The sequence below is a fragment of the Dermochelys coriacea genome, chromosome 3 (genome assembly GCF_009764565.3).
Source record: "Dermochelys coriacea isolate rDerCor1 chromosome 3, rDerCor1.pri.v4, whole genome shotgun sequence".
NCBI classification, from domain to species: Eukaryota; Metazoa; Chordata; order Testudines; family Dermochelyidae; genus Dermochelys; species Dermochelys coriacea.
In genome coordinates, this window is record NC_050070.1 from 131,982,023 (window position 1) to 132,005,710 (window position 23,688).

General features: G+C 42.8%; 1 protein-coding gene and 1 long non-coding RNA gene across 2 annotated transcripts in view; one reads left to right on the forward strand and one right to left on the reverse strand.

Moving 5' to 3' along the window:
• PGBD5 (piggyBac transposable element derived 5) overlaps positions 1 to 23,688 on the forward strand; it is an 89,463-nt gene that overhangs the window by 49,699 nt on the left and 16,076 nt on the right. Inside the window, exons 2-4 of the mRNA XM_038396811.2 lie at positions 236 to 663; positions 6,729 to 6,863; positions 19,408 to 19,588. Coding sequence (XP_038252739.1) covers positions 236 to 663; positions 6,729 to 6,863; positions 19,408 to 19,588 — 744 coding nt within the window. The remainder of the gene's footprint in view (positions 1 to 235; positions 664 to 6,728; positions 6,864 to 19,407; positions 19,589 to 23,688) is intronic.
• Positions 1 to 23,688, reverse strand: part of LOC119853585 — a 56,973-nt gene that overhangs the window by 1,820 nt on the left and 31,465 nt on the right. The window contains exons 2-4 of the long non-coding RNA XR_005292137.2: positions 3,965 to 4,107; positions 3,080 to 3,280; positions 1,418 to 1,505 (exon numbers count right to left, since the gene is read on the reverse strand). This is a non-coding gene — a long non-coding RNA (uncharacterized LOC119853585). The remainder of the gene's footprint in view (positions 1 to 1,417; positions 1,506 to 3,079; positions 3,281 to 3,964; positions 4,108 to 23,688) is intronic.

The window sequence follows — 23,688 nt, forward strand, 5'->3', positions numbered from 1 at the left end:
ATTGAATATTAGGAAAAAATTTCTGACACAGATTGGTTATTCAGTGGGATAATTTAACAAAGGAAGTGGCCCAAATCCCATCACTTGGGACTTTGTGTAGACTAGACAATGTACAATAGGAAACTCTCCTGCAAGGGACTGGATGATCTAATAGTTGGTAGTTATCAGTCTAATTAACTACTATGATGAATAGTTTATCAGAAATGAGCTTGTTTTTTCCCCACTTTTGTTCTAGGTCCAACCCGTAAAATGCCCCAAACTGCCAGTGCCATGGACTTTTTTCAGCTCTTTGTCCATGACAATGTACTAAAGAACATGGTGGTACAAACCAACATGTATGCCAAGAAGTACCAGGAGAGATTTGGCAAAGATGATGCCTGGATGGATGTCACTCTAACAGAAATGAAAGCCTTCCTAGGCTACATGATCTCAACAAGCATTCACCACTGCGAGTCCGTCCTCAGCATTTGGAGCAGTGGCTTCTACAGCAACAGGAGCATAGCGCTGATCATGACACAGCCGCGGTTTGAGAAAATCCTGAAGTACTTCCACATTGTGGCCTTCCGTTCCAGCCAGATGACACATGGCCTCTACAAAATTCAGCCTTTTCTGGACACTCTGCAGTATGGCTTTGACTCTGCTTTTAGGCCTTCCCAAACCCAGGTAAGAGTTAACTTATTGGCAGTTGAAATCCTAGCTTGCTACATACTCTAGGTTATTTACCAATGACCATTAATACCGAAACTGCAGAGGAGTTGCCTGTAGAGAGAGCTAGATATTACAGTATGAAGACACAATGCAGTGGGACTATGACTGAGTATCAGTGGCACCTTTTAGATCTGAGAGGCTTGCAATTCTCAAAAACAGTAGAAGTTGCAGGTGCCCAGCCACTTAGGGTTTGGCTCTGTCTTTTGAGCCATGTCTTTTTGCCTTACTGATCAAAACATGTTTTCACTGCTGTTGGCCCTACAGCGATGGATCTTATTGCCCGCATGCTGACAAAAATGTCAACCAAGTTCTAATTGTGGACTCTTTATTATTGGTGCTGGTGTAGAAGGCAGATAGAACCCAGCTGGATTGTTAGATCCCAGGTTCAGGTTGCAGTTAGGGGGAGACTTCAGGCTTGTAAACTGAGCAAGTTTAATATAAGACATTGAGAAACCAAACATGGAAACTTGTGCTATTATTATTACAGTTACTTATCTGATTATTGCCACACAAACTGATAAGTAACCAAATAAACCAAGATCAAGGAAATGTAACTTAAAATACTCGCAACCTATATCATTCATTCTTCCATCCACAGCACAAAATGTTAAATATAGCAAACAGCTCTGTGGACGATTCTGTTTCCCACCTTCAGGAGTTTAGGAAAATAATAAAACAAATATAATTCAAAATGTTCTACTTGAAATACCTTTTAATCAAGGTCATGCTTTCAGGGTGCAAAGCTGATCTATTGTGGAGAGCCGCAAAAGGACATTCTTTCTTGTCTGTCTCCTGTGCTATAGTATTGCAAAAAGAGATGTGTTATAATAGTGTTTGCCCTCCTCTGGAGCATTGGGTATTGGCTATGATCAGAGACAAGATACCAGACTAGGTAGATGTGTGACCTGACCCAGTATGGCAAGTCTTATCTCAAATATTTTGCCATTGAAGTGTGGCTAAAAATAAATAGAGCTAAGTAATAAATAACAGAAATTTGCCTGTTTCGTAGAGAAGAGAGAGATACCAGCCAACCATTGTGGCTTTAAAATTCAGGACCGTGCAGCAACTCATGGTCCAGACATTAATCAGTTTGAGGTAGGAGCCACAAGACAGAACTCTTCATGTTAGGCCACGCTGGCAAGGTGCTGTCTCTGATGCCAAGGCAAAACAGCAAATCAAAACACAGAAAACATTCCAAGGATGGGGCATCCCACCCATTGACTTCAGTGGGTGCAAAAATCAAGGGCTTAGAAGCTTGATCACCGTGTTTGTAAATGCTCGAAACGTTGGATTCCTGTGCGAGATTTGAAAAGCACAAATCCCATTAGCGAGTAATGTGATTCCCACATATACTGCCCCCCATACAAGGTCTGAAAACTTAATCAATAGAATCACCTGTACCACATTTGCGATGACTAAGTGTCTGAATCTCTGCACGCAGTCTGTATATTTGTGCTTTGTTTTGTATGGAGACTTTCTTTCTCTCTCTCTTTTTTAAAGGTGACAGCCTTTCTTCGCTCCCATTTCCCCCACCCCTAGGCTCCCTTGTCAACGTGTGTGTTGATTTTATAAAGCACCCTTCAGCCGTATCAAGCTGAACATCAACCACCACAACATTGCATCAAAAATAATGAGACATGAGAAAGAGGTTTTAAGTCTGTTCTTCAAAATAATAAGACAATCACAGAAATAAGTATCATACTGGAGTACAATCCAGACCTGATCCTGCAAGGGGCTGAGTGCTCTAGCTCTCTGTGGAGTCAACAGGAATTGTATACCCAATATCCTAAGGGACTGGGGCTCCACCAGCTTGAAGCAAGAGGGGAAAAAAACCTCTAACTTGGAATTGCCCAGGGTGCAGATGGTAAAATAAGGTTAAGTATCAGATTCAGAATTAAAGGCCAAGCGAAAACAAATATTAATCCTGTTGAACAGATACAAGGGGAAATGGCAAGAAAGAGCTCATTCTGATAGGCTGTTGGATGTGTCCTGTTTATAGCCATGGCAATTATGTTGTGGAAAACCCCCCATTTTTCTCTGACCCAGGAATTTTTGGAGAACTTTGGGGGTGCTATTTTGTGTGTAGAGGTTTCTATTCCGTCACTTGTTTCTGGATAGTTTGAGTTAACATTTCCTAAGGCAGCCAAGGTAATTGTGTGTCCACCAATATGTTTTTACTGGCTGGCTTTAAAAAAAAAAAAAAAAAAAAAAGGTTTTGGTACCCAAGCTGCAGCCTTCTTATCCATATCTGGATTTCTAGTATCCTCAAATCCTGTGGTCCCCAAATCAGGGGTTTTGGCACAGGCCCATCTCCTGTCAGTCCTCTCCCCCCACCCCCGCCTCTGCCTCCCCAACAGATGCATGTTCTTACCTTTCAATTCCTTTCTGTTATCTTGATTGGATGGTTTGTGTAATCAATGCTAAGGTTGTGGTGCTTGTCAGTTTCTTGTTGCTAGTCCACAGGAGGTTTGTGAGTCTGGTATAGCCTTGGAGTTATGAAGCCTGGGTTTTTTAGCTCCAGCAGTAAAGGCTCATGCTTGAGGTCCTGCCTTCAATTCCTGCTGATGATAACCTATCCAGGGGCATCATATTACATGTGTTATTGGGGCAGCTTACCATTTTTCAGAGACACAAATTCCTGTCTCCTATCCCAAAATCCACATCATATATTTTTAAATGAATGCTAAACTTTTGCAAGCTCTCTTTTGAGGTGCATATGCTACAGAAGACATCACACTTGGGGATTTTGTGAACTCCTTTTGTACAAGGGGATGGGAAATCTAATATTCAAAGTTGAAGAATGAGGTAAACAGCTTGGTACTGTGGCAGGAGTAGTCAACAGGTGGACTGTGGGCCAAATCTAGACCCCCAGATGCTTTTGAACATACATTGAAGTCTTATTTACTTATTATTGTTACTGTTTTTTGTATTCTTCTCTCTGGAGTCTGGACTTTGACAAGAAATTTGGACCTTGACAAAAACTAGTTGATTAACCCTGTATTATGGTATATTTAGTATATGATAATGCAAACAGAAATGTACATAGAGGAAATAATACCCCCTGCCCCAAGTTGGGAAGTTATTGAAAGTACAGAACCAATTAGAGAGCCAGATCCTGTTGTTGCTCCATTAGCTTCAATTACACAGATTTTAAAGAAGCTGAGAATCTGGATCACATTGTTTAGGAGGACAGGAGAATTTCCCTGGTATCCCATCCCTCCCCAACAAACGCATGTAAAGAAATCACTGTCTTTACCTGGAAAAGCCAGCAGGAAGGGGGTTTTGAGGCTCAACTACTGGGAACAATGCTTCATCTGTTGCCACTTGGGTACTATTTGCTTTACTGAAGATTGTATCAGGTTGGAAGCTCAACAGCAGAAGGATGTTCTGATAGGAGTTCTAAGAGAATTATATTATAACAAATATTATTATATTATATTATAACATTATAATAAATCCATGGGTGCCTAGGCTTGCAGCGTTTGTTGCTATGTCACATACCATGGTCCCTCAGAACTTTCTGGTGACAACAGGGTCATATCTCCAAAGCTCCACAGGCACAGAGGCTTACCTGGCCACTTTCTCTACAAGGATATCCGTGTTAGCTGTTACCAGTATAGGACCTGAGGTGCTGTTATGCAGTGCAGATTCCGACCAGTAGAGGATGTGTGTGTACATTGTACATCACCCCACCCACCCACACACTGAAGTACTAAACAATAGCCAGTTTAAGAAACTAGAAAAAGGGAAATAAATAACTGATCAATCCCCCTTTTTGTTGTTTTTTCCGTTTTTAGGAAGGCTCATGATTGAATATAGATTTGTACCAGATGTTTAAGTGAGATGATGTTGGGCAAGTCACAACCTCTCTGTACCTCAGTTTCCCCATTTGCAAAATATGTATAAATATCCACCCCAAGGGAGTGTTGAGAGAATTAATATTTGCAGTGTGCTTTGAGATCCTCAAATGAAAAGTTGCTACAAATGTGCAAAGTGTTGTGCATACTTAAATTATAAGTTATTTGACTTGATCCTAAAGGAAGAAACTAGTTCATTCATTTTGGGGATAACTGGCACGAGGTGGGCTGGCAACTTCCCCAACAGCCAGGAGAATTTGCATGCCGCCTCACATCTTCATCTATATTTCTGTAGGTAAACTACATTTTGCCAGAGTGCTTTCAGATGGTGCCGTGAATGTTTTATGAGCCATTAAAACCTGGAGTGTCTCTAAATGAAGGCATGCAGCAACCATGGGACTGAGAACATGTCTCTCTCTTCTGGATTGAAGGAATGATGTCTTAACTTCCATATTTGAGAGACAAATGGCTACCTGTGAGGTGGCTTTACCCAGGGGTGTGCCACATCTCCACACACACCCCAGGTTTAATGCAGCAGTGAAATTGCAAGAAAGTGCCCTGTTTTGTTTTGTTTTTATAATTAGATGCATACAGATGAATACACCTGTTAAGTTTAAGTTTCTTTTGTGCGCACACACACAATTCAAAATATATACAAGACCCACACAGTTGATAATTTGTTTGATTTATTTTTTTATCATCAGGAAAGGGAGATGTGGAGTGGTTATAGAGTTCCTGATCCTCCACAGGTACCAGAGAGGACCAGAATGTATTCCAGGGTGTGCTTAATCAAAGAGGGACTTCCCAGTCATGGATTTCTATAGTTACTGCTTATAGCATGGCTTTGTGTTTATGTCCTCACACTACACAACTGTGCATACCCACAGTGGCAGCCCACAAGGCAATAGGAGTGATAGGAACACTCCTCTACAAGCAACTCCTGGACCATTAAAGGAACTCCACCTTTGTAAAGAATTCCACACAAAATATTATGTTAAAAAATATCAAGATTGCCGAGTCAAACATTTGAGGTAGGAAGTGCTGGAATTAAGGTTGACTGTCAGGCTTGTTCCACCTTTCTCTGAGGCCTCCAGGACTAGCCCCTGTCAGATAGATCAGTTATCTTGTTCCAGAATGGAAACTTCTATGGTCTTGTTTAATAGAAGCCATTTGCAACCAGTGCAAATCTTTTTTGAAAACGTGCATAGTGTCCCACCTTCATGTCGTCTTCTCCACTCAGCATGACTATTGTGCCTTCGTTTTTACGGTGTTCCCACATCCCAGCACGCGCAAAATGCTGCTGCTGCTGCTGCTATTCATGCACACTTAAAGCAGCACAAACTATATAATCCACATCCTCAAATACTTCTACTGGCTCCCCATTCACGCTATATTGCTGGTACAAGATTGCCCCATTTTTTAAACACTCCCTGAACTTGCTCCAGTCTGCGTCATAGAATGTACCTCTTTATATTCCTGTTCCTGCTCTCTCAGCTCATCTAGCCCTAGCTTCCTGTGTGTCCTTTCACAGAATCTCACCGCTACTGGTGCAAGAGCCTTCTCCTCTGCAGCTCCTGGAATCGAGAACAAAATCCCTTCATCTCCATCTCTTCTCATGTAGCTTCAGAAAGCATCTTTATCTCCCTTGAGTACCTCTAATTTCTCTCCCCCTCTGCTGTTTGTTATTCCTTGCTCAATAACTATGTCACGTAAACCTGCAAAATACTGTAGGATATAATTGGCATGAAAAACACTCTGCAAAATAAAACAAACATTTTTTTATGAATAAGCATGTGTTTGAAATTCTCATGGGATAGTCTCACATTATAAATCACCTGGAGAGGCAAATAATATTGTGACGAGGAAGACATGAATGCAGTCCAATGTCAGCATTGGGGACAATTAAAATTAGGGTGGATAGACTCAGGGATAGACTCCTAAGCACTTCACTTCTTTCACATAGTCCTCCATGCTCAAGAGAGCATTTTGTCTTGTGGCAATAGGCCATGGTGCTTCTGCTAGATGAGAGAACTGAGCAAATGTAGCATTTCTCTCTCTTATGGGGTGGCAAGTGCAATAATGACACAGAGAGATAGCGTTGCCTCAGGAAACTTTACTTTGTTTAGAAATAACAGTACTTTAATGTACTTATTTTGATCATAGGTGCTACATGAACCGCTGATCGATGAGGACCCAGTTTTCATTGCCACATGCACAGAGCGGGAGCTACGCAAAAGGAAAAAGCGGAAATTCAGCCTGTGGGTTCGGCAGTGCTCATCTACTGGTTTCATCTGTCAGGTAGGTTCTACATTGGTTGGTCTCAGTGCAATTTCTAGTAGACAGGTGTGTGCACAAGACTCATCAGAATTGCCAGCTTTGCTGGCAGTCTTAGCAGAGGCTGAGGATTAAATGGGCTCTGGAGACTGAACCAGGCCTCTCTGACCCCTGCAGATGGTACCTCCAGATGGATTAGTACTGTTTCTAATACCATCAAAGGAAGCTTGTAGGGCCACTGCCCATGCTATACCCATTCTGTGGCTAAATAGAGGGTTTCTGTTTCTGGAGCTATCCAACTGGCTACCAGCCTTAAATGCATTATAAAAATTAAAAAAAAAAAAAAAAAAAAAGCCAAAGCAATAGTGGAAAAGAAGACAAATTTTTTCCTCCAAGCATAATACTGCATATATCAGACAGCTCAAGTTGTTACCATATATGCAATAGAATTAGTCGAAGTGTAGCATCCTGATGGCCTGCATTCTGTGACCAATATATTAGGTTCCCCCTCCTAGCCCTCCAAAAAAGAAAATCTGACGTTACCTGAAGATGACGATATAAGAGCTTTAGTGCAAGTAAACTTTAAGTCTTCTGGTTGGGTATGTTTTATAAAACATTTTGAGCTAGATTTTTCAGAAGAGCCACTTATTTTGATGCCTAGATGATGGGGGAAGGGAGAATGGCCCCAATTGTGAGTGCTGAGCACTTTTGAAAACTCTGGCCCACATCACCAATGGTGTAGGCTATTTGGATAGCTCTCCAAGAAAGAATTTTATTCTGTAAAACAGGGTAGCTGGAAATAAAGGTCTGCATTTTCAGTGGTGCAATAGACTGGCAAAGGAATGGGGAGAAGACTAGAATCATATACTTCCACCTGTCAGCTTTGTCAGTAGCAGCTCTCTCTGTCACAGCAGCCCCAGCAAGGACTCCCTGTCCCGTCCAACCACCCACCACCGCTGCCCTGATTGGCATGGCTGAAAGGTGGCCAAGCTCCGAAGGCAGGTCTGGGGAGAGACTAGGTGGCAGAGAAGCTGCGAGTGGGAGGACTCAAGCAGGGGAAGTGTGTATGTGTGAGAGCGGATGGGGGGGTTGCCTCTTGCCTGTGTTCCCAGGCTCTGAGGGGCCCCATAGAAGAGAGAGGGAATGGCCCTTCACACATGGAACTACAACTCCCACGATGCTCCTGCACCCTGTGTCAGCAGCTGCGCGATGCCGTGCCCAGGGCTGCTTACATTGTGTAGCAACCTTGGAAGTTTCCACTCACTGGCTTTTGGAAGGCAACATGCAGTACAGCAGTAGTGTATTTAGTCTCCAAGGAGAACTCTCCTTCTCGTACATGCTGGGTATTATTGAAGGATAATAGGGACAGAGACAGAAGAATAAAGTTCACAGATCTATCCAAAAAGCCTGATAAGACAGCAGCCATGCCACAGATTTGATACGCTGAGCTGTAATTAGATTTTATCCCGCAATCTTCTCCATTAATGCACTCTTTAAATGGATGAGTCAGTGGAAGCAGAGGACACTCGGCACCTCACAGGATCAGACCCAGATGCTCTCTTACAATTATGAAGTTGACACTCATGCCTGACTTGCATCCAAATAACAACCAGCATCTCCTTAATGGCCTTTAGGTCCTTTCCATTATGTGACTCATTCATCATCATCATATTAAAATGGCTGGGTGAGAGAGCCCTTAGGAATGGGTGAGAGTGAACATTGAGAAGCATGAACATTCATTCCAAAACAAAAAACGTACAGGATTTTGTCAATTACAGTATCAACTACAGACTTTAAGTACCAAGGTCAGCACTATCACCCAGCTCTCCAACACATTCACAGAGGCCTTGCAGAAGCCAAACACTTATTTGGCGACTGCCTGCTGTTCTGTGAAGGAGTAAAACAGTAATTTGCTTAATGTACCCCAAAAAAAAAAAAAAAAAAAGGTTTTTAGCTGAGTTTCATATAAAGAGATCATAGATCCAGATAAGAGGAAAGTTCCATGTCTCCCTCCCACCACATCACCATGCCCATCCTGCAAGTCTGCCAACATAAAAGCATGTTGATAGATAATGGGTGACCAAGCTTCCTCCTGCGTGTTCTCAAAAAAGAAGCTCCCACATGCAGGCAAATACAGCAAAAAATCCTGTAACACCAAGGGGCCAAATTCCACTCTGACACATACATGTACAATGATCTCAGTGGGAACAATGGTCGCCTGTGGGCAGAATTTGGCACTATACATATTGTATACAGGAAATTTAATGACAGGTTTCAGAGTAGCAGCCGTGTTAGTCTGTAGCCGCAAAAAGAAAAGGAGTACTTGTGGCACCTTAGAGACTAACTGTTAGTCACAAGTACTAAGTGCCACAAGTACTCCTTTTCTTTTTGAGGAAATTTAATGTAATTCAACTAATTGGGCCACTGTAAGCAGAAGAGGACCGAGCTACAAATAGGTCAACTTGCTTACATTTGTTTTTTGAAGTTATTCACTGAATCATTTCTGTGAACAATTCTTGGTGTGTAGCTCACCGATGAGTTTGTTGCTGCATTCAGTATTTGAAATTTGAGCTGTTCAGAATGATCATGTGGTTTTGGTCTGCTCCCTGATTGGATGAGCAGAACTCTGAATCAGATTTTAATGTAAACAAATATTCAAATTTACAGGTTCAACATTCATTCTCTATGAATATTCTACAATATGCTTTCATAGTTTGCTGTCAGGGTAATATTCCTGCCAGCAAACTAATTCATTAGAAACTTAATGGAACATAAAAAGGTGCTTAAAGACACTCAAAGCACATTCATTTATATGTTACAGTATTGGCCCAGCTCTCTCCCCTGTGCTATGAATAACTTGATTCCAGAGCTGGCAATTCAGGTCCTTGCTTTCGGATGAATTTCCATTTTGTATCATGTCTGCCTCAGAACTTCCTAAGCAAAACACCACCTCTCAGTTACTAATGTCTTCCTTGTGTAGCTCAGCCATTCAGCTAAAACAAGTAAGAATATGAGCTAAGCATAGGCAAACCCAGTTTGGACAAAATAACTCAAATTAAAGCTTTCTGGAGGTTTAAAATTTCTCTCTCATTTTCTACTTCCCTATTCCTATTTTTCATTCCATGTTATAAATATTATATATCAAGTGCTAAAAGCAATGTTTAGTGCTCTTGTATTTTCTTCCATTAGAGTTGCTGTACTGGGAAAAGGGCTACTCTTTGCTTTAAACATGCAGTGGCCATACAGAATTGCAACCACTTCACAGCCTCCAATCGGATGATCCTTTTAACATTCTCCCATCATTAGTATCAATACATATAGCCTATTTAGGTAAGTGAGGCAGAACAGTTCTGTTCTTTACAAAATTAACTCATTTGATAGCTAGCTGCAAAGAAAAGGAGTACTAGTGGCAGCTTAGAGACTAACAGATTTATTAGAGCATAAGCTTTCGTGAGCTACAGCTCACTTCGGAAAGTTGGGTCTCTCAGTTAAAGTGTGGGAAAAGGAGCTCTGGGTTTATGCTTGGTTACGCTGTCACTTTAAGGCAAAGAGTTTAAGTGAGATGCCTAGTTTCTCCATCTGTAAAACCAGGATTACATTATGGAATATTTAAGGCCATATAGGATATCCTGGCTGCCCTGTACCGCATTCCAGGGCAACTTCCTTCAGGATAACTGAAGCCCTGCATTGCAGGTTCTTCTGCACCAAAAGCTAAAACTACAGGAGAATCTATCGCCATACACGGCTGATGAGACAGAGATAAGTAGTTCAGATTGGTGCGTGCACACACACTAGTTAGTTTCTTACATTGTTGACTTTTCCCTCACAGTTGCTGCAGATAAATGAATGTTTGTAAAGTGCATGGAGAGCGCAGGTGGAAAGCACTTGTAGTGTGAATTATTAGCAGCACTATTACAGGCATTGCAGATTGGATTTGCCTCCTCTAGGGAATGCCAAATTTACAGAAGTAACACCGAGGTTGGGTTTGAACTTGGGCCTGCTGTCTGTCCTACAAGCAGAGCCAGCAGGCTGTTTTTCCAATACATTTCCCTATGTATTTATTGCTGTTGAGGTGCTTTTTAAGCCAAAGACTTTAAGTGCAGTTTTCTGGCTACAGTCCTGTGGTGGAAGGGTTTTCTTCTTTCCGAGAGCATTTGCTGACACTGTTTAAATCAAAACCCTAGACGTGCCTTTTGATTTCACTCTCTCTTGATTTCTCCTTCACCAACACTCTGGAATGCTTTACATTTACACAGATCTGTTAAGTAAGTGATTAATAGGTCACTTAATAGTGCTAACTACACCCCCATATGCTCACTGCAGACTGTTGGAACTACCAGAGCTGTAACTAGGCATTTTAGCACCCTGGGCAAGTGGCGCAAGCATATTTGTACCCTCTATGGGGTTTTTTTTAGATAATGAGTTAGAATATTAGAGTAATGATAATGCATTTATTTTTGCATATCAATATAGTATGTAGACAATAAAAGCTACAATATGATACTTTTAGTTGCCACATTACTTTTCACACAATCGTTTAACATCCCTATAGTATCCTCTCACACCTAAGCGTGGAGAGAGAGGAACATATATTGCTGAGGTGATTGTGAAATCAGATTATGCTGTGCTTCAGCATGAGAGAGAGAGAGAGAGCCAATGCCATGGTTACAGTGATTGAATGGACATATCACTGAGGTGATGGCCCCAATCTGTAAAGAGTGCCAGGAACAGACTAGCTGGGTCACAACCCAGAATGCGACAAGCACAGATCACAGTAGACATGCTAAAATAACGGAGTCGTCCTTGTGGCACCTTAGAGACTAACAAATTTATTTGGGCATAACCTTTCATAGATTAGAACCCACTTCATCAGATGCATGCTTCGCCAGTGCATATCTCACCAGCAGTCCCAATCCAGATCTGCAGCCAATGCAGATTTCCCTATTGCTCTCTTCACCTGTACAGTAAATGGCCTGTATTATTGTCTGTTTGGACACAACTGAAAATTGTTCCTAGCCCAAAATTAGAGACCTTTTAAAAGAAAAGCCCAATTGTGTTCAGCGTCCAGGGCCAGTGTGCCATGAAGGTGTCAGTTCCCCAATGTGTGAGTGCACCTGGCTGGCTAGTTATTGGAGCATTATAATGATGGATCAGAGGGAGGCTCCTTATTCTGCTCTCTCTAACAAGGATTGACTGAGGCTGGGGCAGCAACAAGTAAGGGTAGGTCACAGAAACAGGAAAATGCAGCTAAAGCAGGGAGCAGGACATGTTTTATCCTTACTGACTATTGACTAAAAAGGCATGTTTTACTTGTGCAATGTTTACTTCTGTGTTTCTACTGTGGCTTCTCCTAGCTGTAAATTGCAAGCAACCCAGGAATTCTTATTTTTTCCTCTCCGAACACTTCCTCCTAAGCACGAAAACCATTCCGTCTCCCCCCCCAGCCCCGCATTTTTGCAAACAGGCCAGGTGACTCATCCCACTGGGCTAACTGTTACCCTCTCTGCCACCACCTCAACCCTGGCCTGAAGCCCAGCTCCTACCCAAAATTTTGCTCCTCAGTCCCTCTCCTGTCCCTGCCTCCTGCTGTTTGACACCCCCCCCAACCACCCCCCACACAGTCAGTTTCCACTTCCTGGTCAGACCTGCTCATTCCCCCCCAGTTTGCCTCGCTTTAAACTTTAATTCCCAGCAAGGGCAGCAGCTTTAGTAGATGTTACTGAGCAATGAGCATGCTCGTAGGAGCCAAGCTGGCACTCAGCATCCTGCCTGCCATCCCACCAGGGTCTTAGTGCTGGGGAACCTGCTCCGGTTGTGGTCACTTGCCCCATGATCCAGCAGGGAGGGAAGCCCTGAGCACCCTGGGTTCTGGCCAGACACCACTGGGCCTGTTCCTGCAAGGGTGGAGGCTGAGACCACTGGGCTGCTGATCCTGTGCACTGCCCTATTTTTACACCCCCAGTGCTCTGCATCCTGGTAGCTGCCCCGCTCAGGCCACCCTAGTTACAGCCCTGCTACTAAAGGATTCAAAACAGAGCTGTTGAAGTTTTTCATCATGCTAGGACACTTCAGGCTCTGTCTTTCCTTTTGCTAGACGTCTCAAAGGGGATGACTAAGTACAAATGCCAGCTGAACTTGGTCAGCAACTACTTAAAGGAGGGGAGGGGGAAAAAGTAACATTTAGCTCTCATATAGCACTTTTTTCTGTAGATCTCTAAGTACTTTATGCAGACAAATGTTTCAATGCTTCAATGCAGAGAAATGTTTTTATTATCCCCATTTTACAGATGGGGAAACTGAGGCACTGAAGTTAAGTGGCTTGCTCAAGATCATACAGTGAGGCAGAGGCAGGATGAGGGCCAGAAGCCAGGTCTTCCTATTCCCAGGCTTGTGTTTTATTCACTGGATCATGCTGCCTCCCCAGGTCACCATACTCCTTCCTCTCTCCACTGAAACCTCTCCATACAACCAGCATGTGTTCGGGGGACCGTGATGTGTGTGTGTGTGTTTGGGAAACAGCTACTGTTGACAGTTGCAGTGTCTCTTGTAGAAACTATTACTGAGCCAGGCTTCCATACGTACCTGTAGAGTCCTGCTCTGTACTCTCACGGGGGCGGGGTGTGGAGGTGCATACTGGGAGCTAGTGAGCAGCCCATGACAGTCAATCTTGTCTCCTCTTCATTACTTCTTCCCTTGCTCTTTTCAGGTGTCATGTATTTCATCTGAGACTTGTACCCTGGGGTGTTTCAATTTTGTACAAACGTGGAATTTGTAGCCTCACAGTAGCTTTACATTTGCCCTCGGAGCTTTGTATATCAACCGAATCACTTATATTTAGCTTTTAGGGAACTTTACAGATCTGTCATAATGTAGCTCTTTGTCCTGGCTGTATATTTTTGCTCCCCAGCTTCTAGTGAGACCCTGTGTATCCTTTGCATGAATGATTTTCCACAAGGTAAAATCATCAGCACAAGTGCTGGGGAGCATTATTGACCTATAGTGCTAATGTCTATTCCAAGACCCTAAAGCAATGGTGGTGACATCTCATCTCATCTCTCACGGTCTTCTTTTCCCCAGTAGCCTTTTAACAGTCTGCATTATTTTCTCAGTCAAACATATTTGCTTGGGAATTTCTGAGGCCTGGTCTACATGGAAAAAGTTGTTGACTCAGCTACATCACTGAGGGGTGTGAAAAATCCACAGAGGAATTCTTCCACCGACCTAGCTACCACCTCTCGGGGCGGGGGTAGATTACCTAGCCAAAGGGAGAACGCCTCCCATCAGTGTAGGTAGTGGGCCACTGTAGTGCTTCAATATGGACATCTGAAGCTGTGCTCCTCTAGCATTTCAAATATAGACACGCCCCTGGTGACTGAATTCCCATTCTCTTGCCACCATGTGAAATGTCTCTCAAACTGTAATGTGTTTTCCAATAAACCTCTCATCTGGTGAGCCCAGCATTTCCAGAATGTGGTTGGTTTGTTTTTTTGGGGTTTTTTTTTTTTTTTTTTTTTTTGGGAGGTGGCAGGGGAAGGGGATATTGGTTTTTGTACTAGATCAGCATATTGCTCTGGCATCCGAGGGCTATGCTATTCCACAATATGCTGATTAATAGTCTATTCTGAGTCCATATGCACTCAAGTTCTATGGGATTAAATTTGTTCCCTGAGTTTGCTATGAGCCATCTGTTTTGTTTTTGTTTTTTTTCCAGACTTTGTTGGTTTCCTATTTCATTTCACTCACTGGCAGAATATTCACTAGCAAAACAGTGCGTTTCATTTTCATTAATGGCCATCTGAAATTTCACTGACTCCGGATATATTAAGTCATGTAATCCCTTGTGTTGGTTCTGTATTTGAGCTCCCATTTTTAACTGCTTATCATGGGAGAAATGAGTCTGAGAAAATGTCAAAGATTAAGAGAGAAAAAATTGTTTACCTCTAGCCCAGAGTCATCCAACCCAGATGGGTTTCCTTTCTATATTACTAACCTATTACTATTAATTATTTGTATTGGAGTGCTCCACCGTGTTAGGATAAGAGACAATTCTTGCCCTGAAGAGCTTACAATCTAAGTAGACAAAACAAAAAACAAGCATAGAAGTGAAGTGACTTGCCTAAAAATCATGCAGCAGGTCAATAGAGTTGTGACTAGAACACAGGTCTACTGAGACACACCCCTCCTGCGGCCAGTGCCTCACCCACTAGATCTTGTTGCCTCCCCTGCCTTGATATTTCTTCAATTCTTACAGCATCTCACATTAGTTGTATGTGGGATTTTTCTACAACCATAAAAGGTTATGTTAAATGCTGCTGTCCAGTCCCGATTCTACCTCTGCTCTATACAATTGGCTCAAACTCTTCATAATATTAAAAAACAAACTATTTCCAGTACTCTTAAAAAAAAAATCTGTATTAAGGGAAATTGGGAAGGTATACTGAAGAATTTGTATCACTTCACTATCACACAAAAATATCTCCTAGAACAAGCTTCTCTCTCATTAAGCTATAATTGATTTACCAGCTTTACTTTGAAAGAGGGAGGGGAAAAAAACATGGGGTAAATTTATATTTCAAAGGTCCAAGTTACAGGAGAGTTAACTATCTGTCCATTTGTTGATCAGGCAGCTAAAAAAAGTTTATCATATTTAAATTCTGTTTAGAGGTTTGTTAGATATTTTTTTTTAAAGCAGTGCCTTGTTAGCATCATTTTTTTTTAAATAACTGGCAGTTAGAATGCACAAATGCAAGAAGTCTCATTAATATATTCTCAAGCTCAGTCTTAGATCAGAAAAAAAGCCATGAAGTTGGGCAGTTTCAATCAGAGAATGCTCCAGCAACTTTTTTCCATAGCCTCCCAAAAGATTCTCTCAGTTTCAGTTAGCCTTGGTCATTAACACTGCTTGCAGTTCTATAGCATCTTCAGCTGAGGATCTCAAAGTGTATTCCAAATGTTAATTAAGCTAGGGTTTAAAAAATAATCCACTCACCACTGTCAAGTGGGAGGGAAGTTTTCCGAGGCAATTTCTGCAGAATTTAAATTTTAATTGTTTCTAGCTCAGGACTGGGAAAATAACGTTCAAAAAAACATGAATCAAGACAGTGCTTTTTTCCTGAGACTTCACCCAGTTCCAGTGTGTCTGCTGCTGCTCATGGTTTTCCTGAGCAACAGCAAAGTGAAAGTAATGTGGTTCTTAGTTTTATTGATGCTATTCACAACCACATGGGCAGCAGTTTCACTGAGAAGAGTCATGCCAGGTTTACTCAGCTTACTAAGGCAGGCACCAGAGCTTTTCATGAGGGAAGAGGATATAAAATAGCAGAGACTAGGAGAAAGGAAAAAATGGAGCCTACCAACTTCCCAAACAAATCTCAGGAGACTCTGGGTGGGAGAAGGAAGACTAGAGAAAGCTCGTTCTCCCTTCCAGCAGCTGGAGGTACAATGGCCGCAGAAATAGACACTTAACAGCCGGTGGCTGCTCCTCAAGATGGAGATGTCTGTTGGACTAGTCTCTGCAGCAGACTGTGCTATGAAAAACTGCAGTGATTAATTTCAAGGCAACTGATCCATAGCTACTGAAAAATGACACCCAGTAAAATGAGTTTTCCAAAGACCTGAGAAATATCACTTCCATGGTCTTTGTAAGAGTGCCTATGCTTTAGGCTAGACTTGCTTCTGGAAATAGCTTGACACACAAAGATAATGTAGTTTCCCATGGGAATGCACGGGTGTAACATTCTGCTGTGTTACCTCTCTGCCTCAGCAAGAGTGAGCTTTGCTGGTGATTAGACTGTGTGTGTCAGCTCCCTGCCACACTAGTCTGTCTTTCTCTCCAAAAAACTCCAAGGCTTTCCTGACCAAACCTCACTAGCAGATAACAATCCGTGAATTCCAGCCTCTGAACTGTTCAGAGATGTATCTTTAAATGCACAGCCCCTGCCACTGTACATTTGCAGAAGATATTAAGTTTGCTGCTCTTTTAAAGAGTCAGTACATTACAGTTTATTAACTTAACCAGGGTATACACACCCCTTCCTTCAAACATAGCACTGACTTGGTTTAAAATAAAACAAGTGTATTAACAAAAGGACAGGTTAAGTGATACCAAATAGAAGATAGAAATGGCTACAAACAAACAATAGTAAAAATATACTTTCTAATGACTGAGACCTAACTCAACAAGCTACAGACTTTGTAAAAGTAGCTTCCTCATCAATCTTTCCTTTCCAGCAATAGCCGATTACCTCTTAGCCAGAATCCCCACAGAGTCAAAGGTACCGGTTTGCCATGGCTCCTTGGGTGAAAGGTAACCTAGAGGTTCATTCCCTTTCTTGTTATAGTCTTCTGAAATATATCCCCAGCTAAAGATCCTTTTCCCTGCTGGCTGTGGGGTCCATGCTGCCTCTTCCCCACACACTCTATTGAGAATTTTTACAAATTATCGCTTCCTGCAACCTCAGATACAAATGAATAGCCCATTGAATTTAGCCACACCTGGTTTCACCACCACCACCTTTGAAGCGTCTATCTTTCCTGCACTTTCCACTGCTGAGCAGAGTCTGCTGGGGACTGATTTCTGCCGGATATGCTTTTTTGAATTAACTAAATGGCCCATATAAGTTTAGCAGTTGTGGAAGTGCTGGTGTGACAGCTTTCAAGACCGAAGGCTCCTGTTTACTGTAGGGCCTCAGAGTTACGGACACCTCAGGAATGGAGGTTGTTCATAACTCTGAACAAGACGCTGTAGGGTGCTCCTTGGGGTGAACTGCTCAGAGCAGGGGCTCACAGCTCTGCAGGGCTGCCTGGCGAGTGAGGGTGGGGACAGGCAGCTGATTCTAGCTCCCTGGCTGCAAGAGTGATGAGTGAGGCACCCTGGGGTACTGCAGTGTCAGTGGGCACGTGCTACAGGCTGTGGCCCTTTAAAACTGAGCTGCTCCTCCAGAGTGTAACACGCAGGCAGGAGCTTGGGCTCCAGCTCCAGCAGTTTACACTCCAGGCCAGGTTTCAGTAGCAGTTCAGGAAGTTTCTTTCCCCAGCTCTGAGCTTGCAAGTTTGTCCCCCTCCCAGCCCAGGGCAGGGAGCCTCCTATCTGTAAGTGGCTGCCTCGGGCCATGGGGGAGTAGGCGCTGAGGGTGGGGACCTGCAGCCCAGATGTGCCTATCTTTAAAGATGCAATACAGGCACTGTATAGTATTTGAAATTTTTTTTTTTGTCTCTGCTGCTGCCTGATAGCTTACATCCATTGTTAGTTTTCCCCTAGTGCCCAACTAACGTGTCAATCATTCCCAGAGTGTCCATCTGCAGAGTGAGGCACTGGTCTGGCCTCTATGCCATTTCAATCCTCCACCTCTCAACAAGCAGGCTAGTTGTGCTATACATACTTGTCCACTTGCAAATCGGATTAAGGTCATCAGCATCTCATTTAACCAGAGGCAAACCATTCCTGCCATTGCATATCCACTTAAATGGCCTTGTGTGGATGGTGACCGAGTATTATGAAGGACAGAAGGAACATTGCCTGGACAATGGTAGCTGTTAGCTTTAAGATGCTATGGCAGTAATACAGTATCCGTAAGGATTGCAGCCAACTAGAAAGGAGCCAGATGCTTAAGACTGTTAAAGCCAGTTTAATGCACCCTTTTTCCCTTGTTCAATCTGTTTTGATGGGTTGTCTCCCAGTCATGATCTGGACAAAAATGCTGAGAGTTAGGGTATGTCTACACTACCCACTGGATCGGCGGGCAGCAATCGATCCAGCAGGGGTCGATTTATCGCGTCTAGACTAGATGCGACAAATCAATCCCCAAGCACTCTCCCGTCAACTCCTGTACTCCACTGCTGCAAGAGGCACAGGTGGAGTCAACGGGGGAGCGGCAGCAGTCGACTCACTGCGGTGAAGACACCATGGTAAGTCGATCTAAATACGTTGACGTCAGCTACATTATTCATGTAGCTGAAGTTGCACAACTTAGATCCACCCCTCCCTTCCTCCCAGTATAGACCAGGGCTTAGAGTGATCCCTGAAGATTCCAGGTAGAATGTAGGGTTGGTATGCAAGGGCTTGTACCGGAGAAAGTGTCATGCTGGCATCAGCGTGGTCATGTTGCCCTTTAGTGTCTGCTGCCAGAGAATATACAGCTGAACGCCATTACAGTAAAGTCAGCAGACAGATTCCTTCTGGTCATCTGGTAGAGGCCTGTGTTTTCGGAGCAGAAGGTCCCAAGTTCTCCCTTTACTGACAACAATGAAGTCTATGTAGGTTCAACACAACATAGAGTTTTCTTTAGGAGTCATGGTTTATTGCTGCCAGACAAATGCTTTTCCAGCTACATAATAGCAACAGCAACCTCAAGCAGCCCTTAATCTTAGGCATAGATCTGTATTTCCCAATAGCCGCCCCAGCAGAAAAGGTTATTAAGGGTTACATTTTTAAACAGGTATCTACTGCCTTAATTTTTCAACTCATTTCCAGTGAAAGCCAAGCAAGGGGTTTGGCAACTGCATTGCTCCTGCCTGACTCATTTTAACCACATTGCCTTGTCTTCTTGTTTCTACTTGCTCATTAAAGATTTATGTCCATCTAAAAGAAGGAGGCTGTGCTGACGGACTGGATGCTTTGAAGAACAAGTCCCAACTCCACAGTATGGTGGCCAAGAGCCTTTGTCAGAATGCATCAGGAAAAAACTACATCATCTTCACTGGCCCTAGCATTACCAGCCTGAACCTTTTTGAAGAATTTGAGAAGCAAGGTTTGTGACAGCTGATCCACTGAATGCTCATGCTGAAAGGCTCGTGACTATCCTGCTGCCAGAAGTCAGCAAATAACCCAGAAGTGTTTTTGATTGAGGCTTTATCTCCTCGTGTAGCCATGAGAAATCCTCAGGGTAACTTAGTCTGTTCATTACAAGGGGACCTGCAGAGGTTATTTAAGATGATTTTGAGCTTTCCTTTGAGTCTTCATCATGTAGAAAGAAGGCTACTTTAAAAAAAAAAAGTGGGGAGGAGAATAGAGCGCTCTGATTTTTCTCTTTTACCTTAGCAATTTAAGGTTTCAGAGTAGCAGCCATATTAGTCTATATTCGCAAAAAAAAAAGAAGTACTTGTGGCACCTTAGAGCCTAACAAATTTATTTGAGCATAAGCTTTCGTGAGCTACAGCTCACTTCATCAGATGCATTCGGTGGAAAATACAGTGGGGAGATTTATATACACACACAGAGAACATGAAACAATGGGTTTTATCATACACACTATAAGAAGAGTGATCACTTAAGATGAGCTATTACCAGCAGGAGGGGGGGGGGGGGGAAAAGAGGAGGAAAACCTTTTGTGGTGATAATCAAGGTGGGCCATTTCCAGCAGTTAACAAGAACATCTGAGGAACAGTGAGGGTGGGGTGGGGGGGAGAAACAACATGGGGAAATAGTTTTACTTTATGTAATGATCCATCCACTCCCAAAGTCATGGGTCATTACATCATTTACATACTCCTTTTCTCTTAGCAATTTAGACCCTGGTTATTCTTGGGTTTTTTTCCTGGAGGACTTCTTGGGGGTCTTCTATAGGTGTGGAAGTTCTTACTTGTGAAAGGGGTGTGGGGGAGGGGGGGATATGCTGAGCCTTTAATTAAGGCAAGGTCTACCCCAGAAACTTTTGCCAGTATAATAATCAATTGGGGAGCAATTTTTTTTTAAATGTAAAAGCCCTATGGTAGAGAGTTGCTAGCAAAGCAGTCTTTGCCCATACAAGCTGCACCTACACTAGAAGGGTTTGCCCATGTACCAATACAGACATACGTATAGACTAGAGTTAGACCCAAATGCCCATTAATCCGTGGTGTTAAGTAGCTGTTGTACAAGTGATCTGAATTTCAGATGTGCTGAGCATTCATAGCTCCCATTGACTGCAGTTGTAGATGTTCCCACGCTGAAAAATCAGACCCAAAGATTTTTAAACAGTTAGCGAACATCCACTCCCCCATGAACTGGTCAGCTCAAATTCTTCTCCAGTGATGCAACTTTTTCCACTAGTTCTCCAGTCACCAGGGTCTTCCATTGTAAACAAGATTTGAATTTCTAGCATCAAGAAGAATTTCCTTTGTAGATAAACACTTAAGCCATTTCAGTTGAAATAAGGGATTACTAGATCCTTAGACCTAAAGCTGAGACTTTAGGAAAATGATCCTTTGTGCTGACAGATTTGTGAGAGAGAGAGAGAAGGGGATAATATTCTCCATTGTGTCTCTGGAATCACAGTAGAGAAGAATCCTGGCTACTGAACCATCACAAAAAGAAAAGGAGTACTTGTGGCACCTTAGAGACTAACAAATTTATTAGAGCATAAGCTTTCATGAGCTACAGCTCAAAGCTTATGCTCTAATAAATTTGTTAGTCTCTAAGGTGCCACAAGTACTCCTTTTCTTTTTGTGAATACAGACTAACATGGCTGCTACTCTGAAACCTGAACCATCACAGTATCTCTCTCTCACAGGTAACTCAGATTACCTACAATAGTTAACTACTCACGGGCATTGCACTGAAGAGAACTCAGATTACAAACTGTTAACAGGTAGTGGACACACTAAATGCCTTCTAGAGATTCAAAGTTAGGTACATTATCTAATCAAAAATGAAAACCTATGCAGCGTTTTCAGTTTCTGGTTCATATTTTGTTATGTGGCTCCATGACAACTGCTTCCTCTGCATTCCTTTCACTAGCAGAAATGATAGTGGGTATTGAATTGGGAAATTAATTTTGGGAGACTCTGAGCAGATTTACTAGCTTTTTGGTAAGTAGCTTGGGTACTCCCTACAAAGCAGGTTGCAGTGGAAATATTAACACACTGTTTGTGTTAAACAGGGAACATTGGGTTATTTGGCTTTTATGTTTTGGGCGATAAAGGCGAGCTCACTGGCTTGGCATGGCATATTGAATTGGAAGGCTTATGGGACACAGGGAAATCAGAGCTTTGATATGTCACAACAGTGGTGAAGTCAATCAAGAGCCCTGGAGGAGATTGTGTATTCCGACCCTACCCACAGAGCCAGAGGTAACGTACTATAGTCCGCACTTGCTGTTACCCGCAGCATTAGCTGTGAATTTGGAGCAAAGCAGAGATTTGCCAGTGGAAGGCCTAGCATCTCCCATAGAAAACAATTCTCCTGGTGTGTCCCAATTTCATGCATTCAGGCCGAACAGCGGCATCAGGTTGATCAGTGCTCTGTTAGCCAGTAGTAATGCTTAGTTGGGGAATTAAAGCCACACAAGAATATAATGCAACTGAGGATGAGAGCCTCATGAGAAAACCTGAGGAACCTGCTTTGCTATAGAGGATGAGAGCAACCTTGCAAAATTAAGACACATTCCTAACATATTGGGTTAACTTTTGTTGTTCTAGGGAAATTAGAGTTCTGGGCTAGAGCTGAATGAATAGAGGTGGAGAAAAAAAATTCACAAAAATTTGAGTCAAAGGAATTTCACAGAAAACAACTATGAACGCATTGCAAAGATGGATGGATAGAATCTTTAATATGGGCAGTGGGGAAAGATTTGAACCAAGACTTTTTAAACCAAAACAAAAAAAAACAAACAAAAACACACTAGTTATTAGGCGCCTTAGTAGTTGGGTGCCTGAATTGACACCTTAAAAGGGCCTGATTTTTCTGAAAGTGCTAGTCTCCTGTCCTCAAAGTCAGGGCCTTTAAGAGTCCCTTCCATTGGAATCCAAAGTGTAGGCACCAAAATCAATCAAGAAAACACTGTTCACTTTTGGAAATCTTTGGTCAAGGCTTTTGTGGAGCCTTCACTATAAAATTACCTCCCCTCTCTCTGTTTCACAACTACAATATTACTATTCTGAAATTAGTAATCACCACAAAGTGTTTCTGGGAATATAAAAGGATGTCTGCAACACTCAGTTCCCAAGAATTCATTAGGTTTCGACCATGGGCATCTTCTGAAAAATAAGAACATCCTCTCTGACTGTTTCTTTAACCAAACTCGATGTAGTCTAGTTTATGCTCCATGGGCATAAAGGTAGATATATAATTTTCTGGTTTCCAAGTAGAAAAGGAACCAGGCACTGAAATGGCACAGGAAATGCAATTCTGCGAGGTGTTTCAGGTGTGACTGGAAGTAGAAATACCAGAAATGTTATACGAGAGCCTGTCCTGGTGAGATTCAAGCTCACTCATGAAGTTTAGATGCCTCTGTTTGTGAGCTGAACCACTGAGCTGCTTGAGATTCCCCACCTAAGCACAGACTTTGTGGGCTGCTTTTTTAGTTTGAAATAGAAATGACAGTTGGAATGGGCCCTGTATGAATGAAGTCCATAAGTGCTGGAACTAGGGGTGCTGAGGGTGTTGCCACACACCCCTGGCTTGAAGTGGTTTCCATCATAGTTGGAGTTTACAGTTGGGTTCAATGGCTTTCAGCACCCCCACTATAAAAATTGTTCCAACATCCCTGATAAAGCCCTCTTACCATTGACTTATGAGTAGGGCCCTACCAAATTCACAGTCCATTTTGATCAATTTGACAGAGTGTTTTTAAATTGATCAATTTCAAGTTTTCAGCTATTTACATCTGAAATTTCACAACGTTGTAACCGTGGCAGTCCAAACCCAAAAGTTACCTAGTGGTGGGTCTGATCTGCCCCATTTCTTCCCCACAGCAGCCCTGCAGGGGAAGGACAAGTGCCATCCCTCCCCAGACCAGCGGAGACTTGCAGTTAGGAGGCTCCTGACTCGGGCGCTTGCAGCAGCAGGGGAAGATCAGATCTACCTCCACAAGCCGCCTCCAGCTGCAGGAGCCTCCAGAGCTGCTGCCCTGTAGCAAGGGGAGGCACTTGG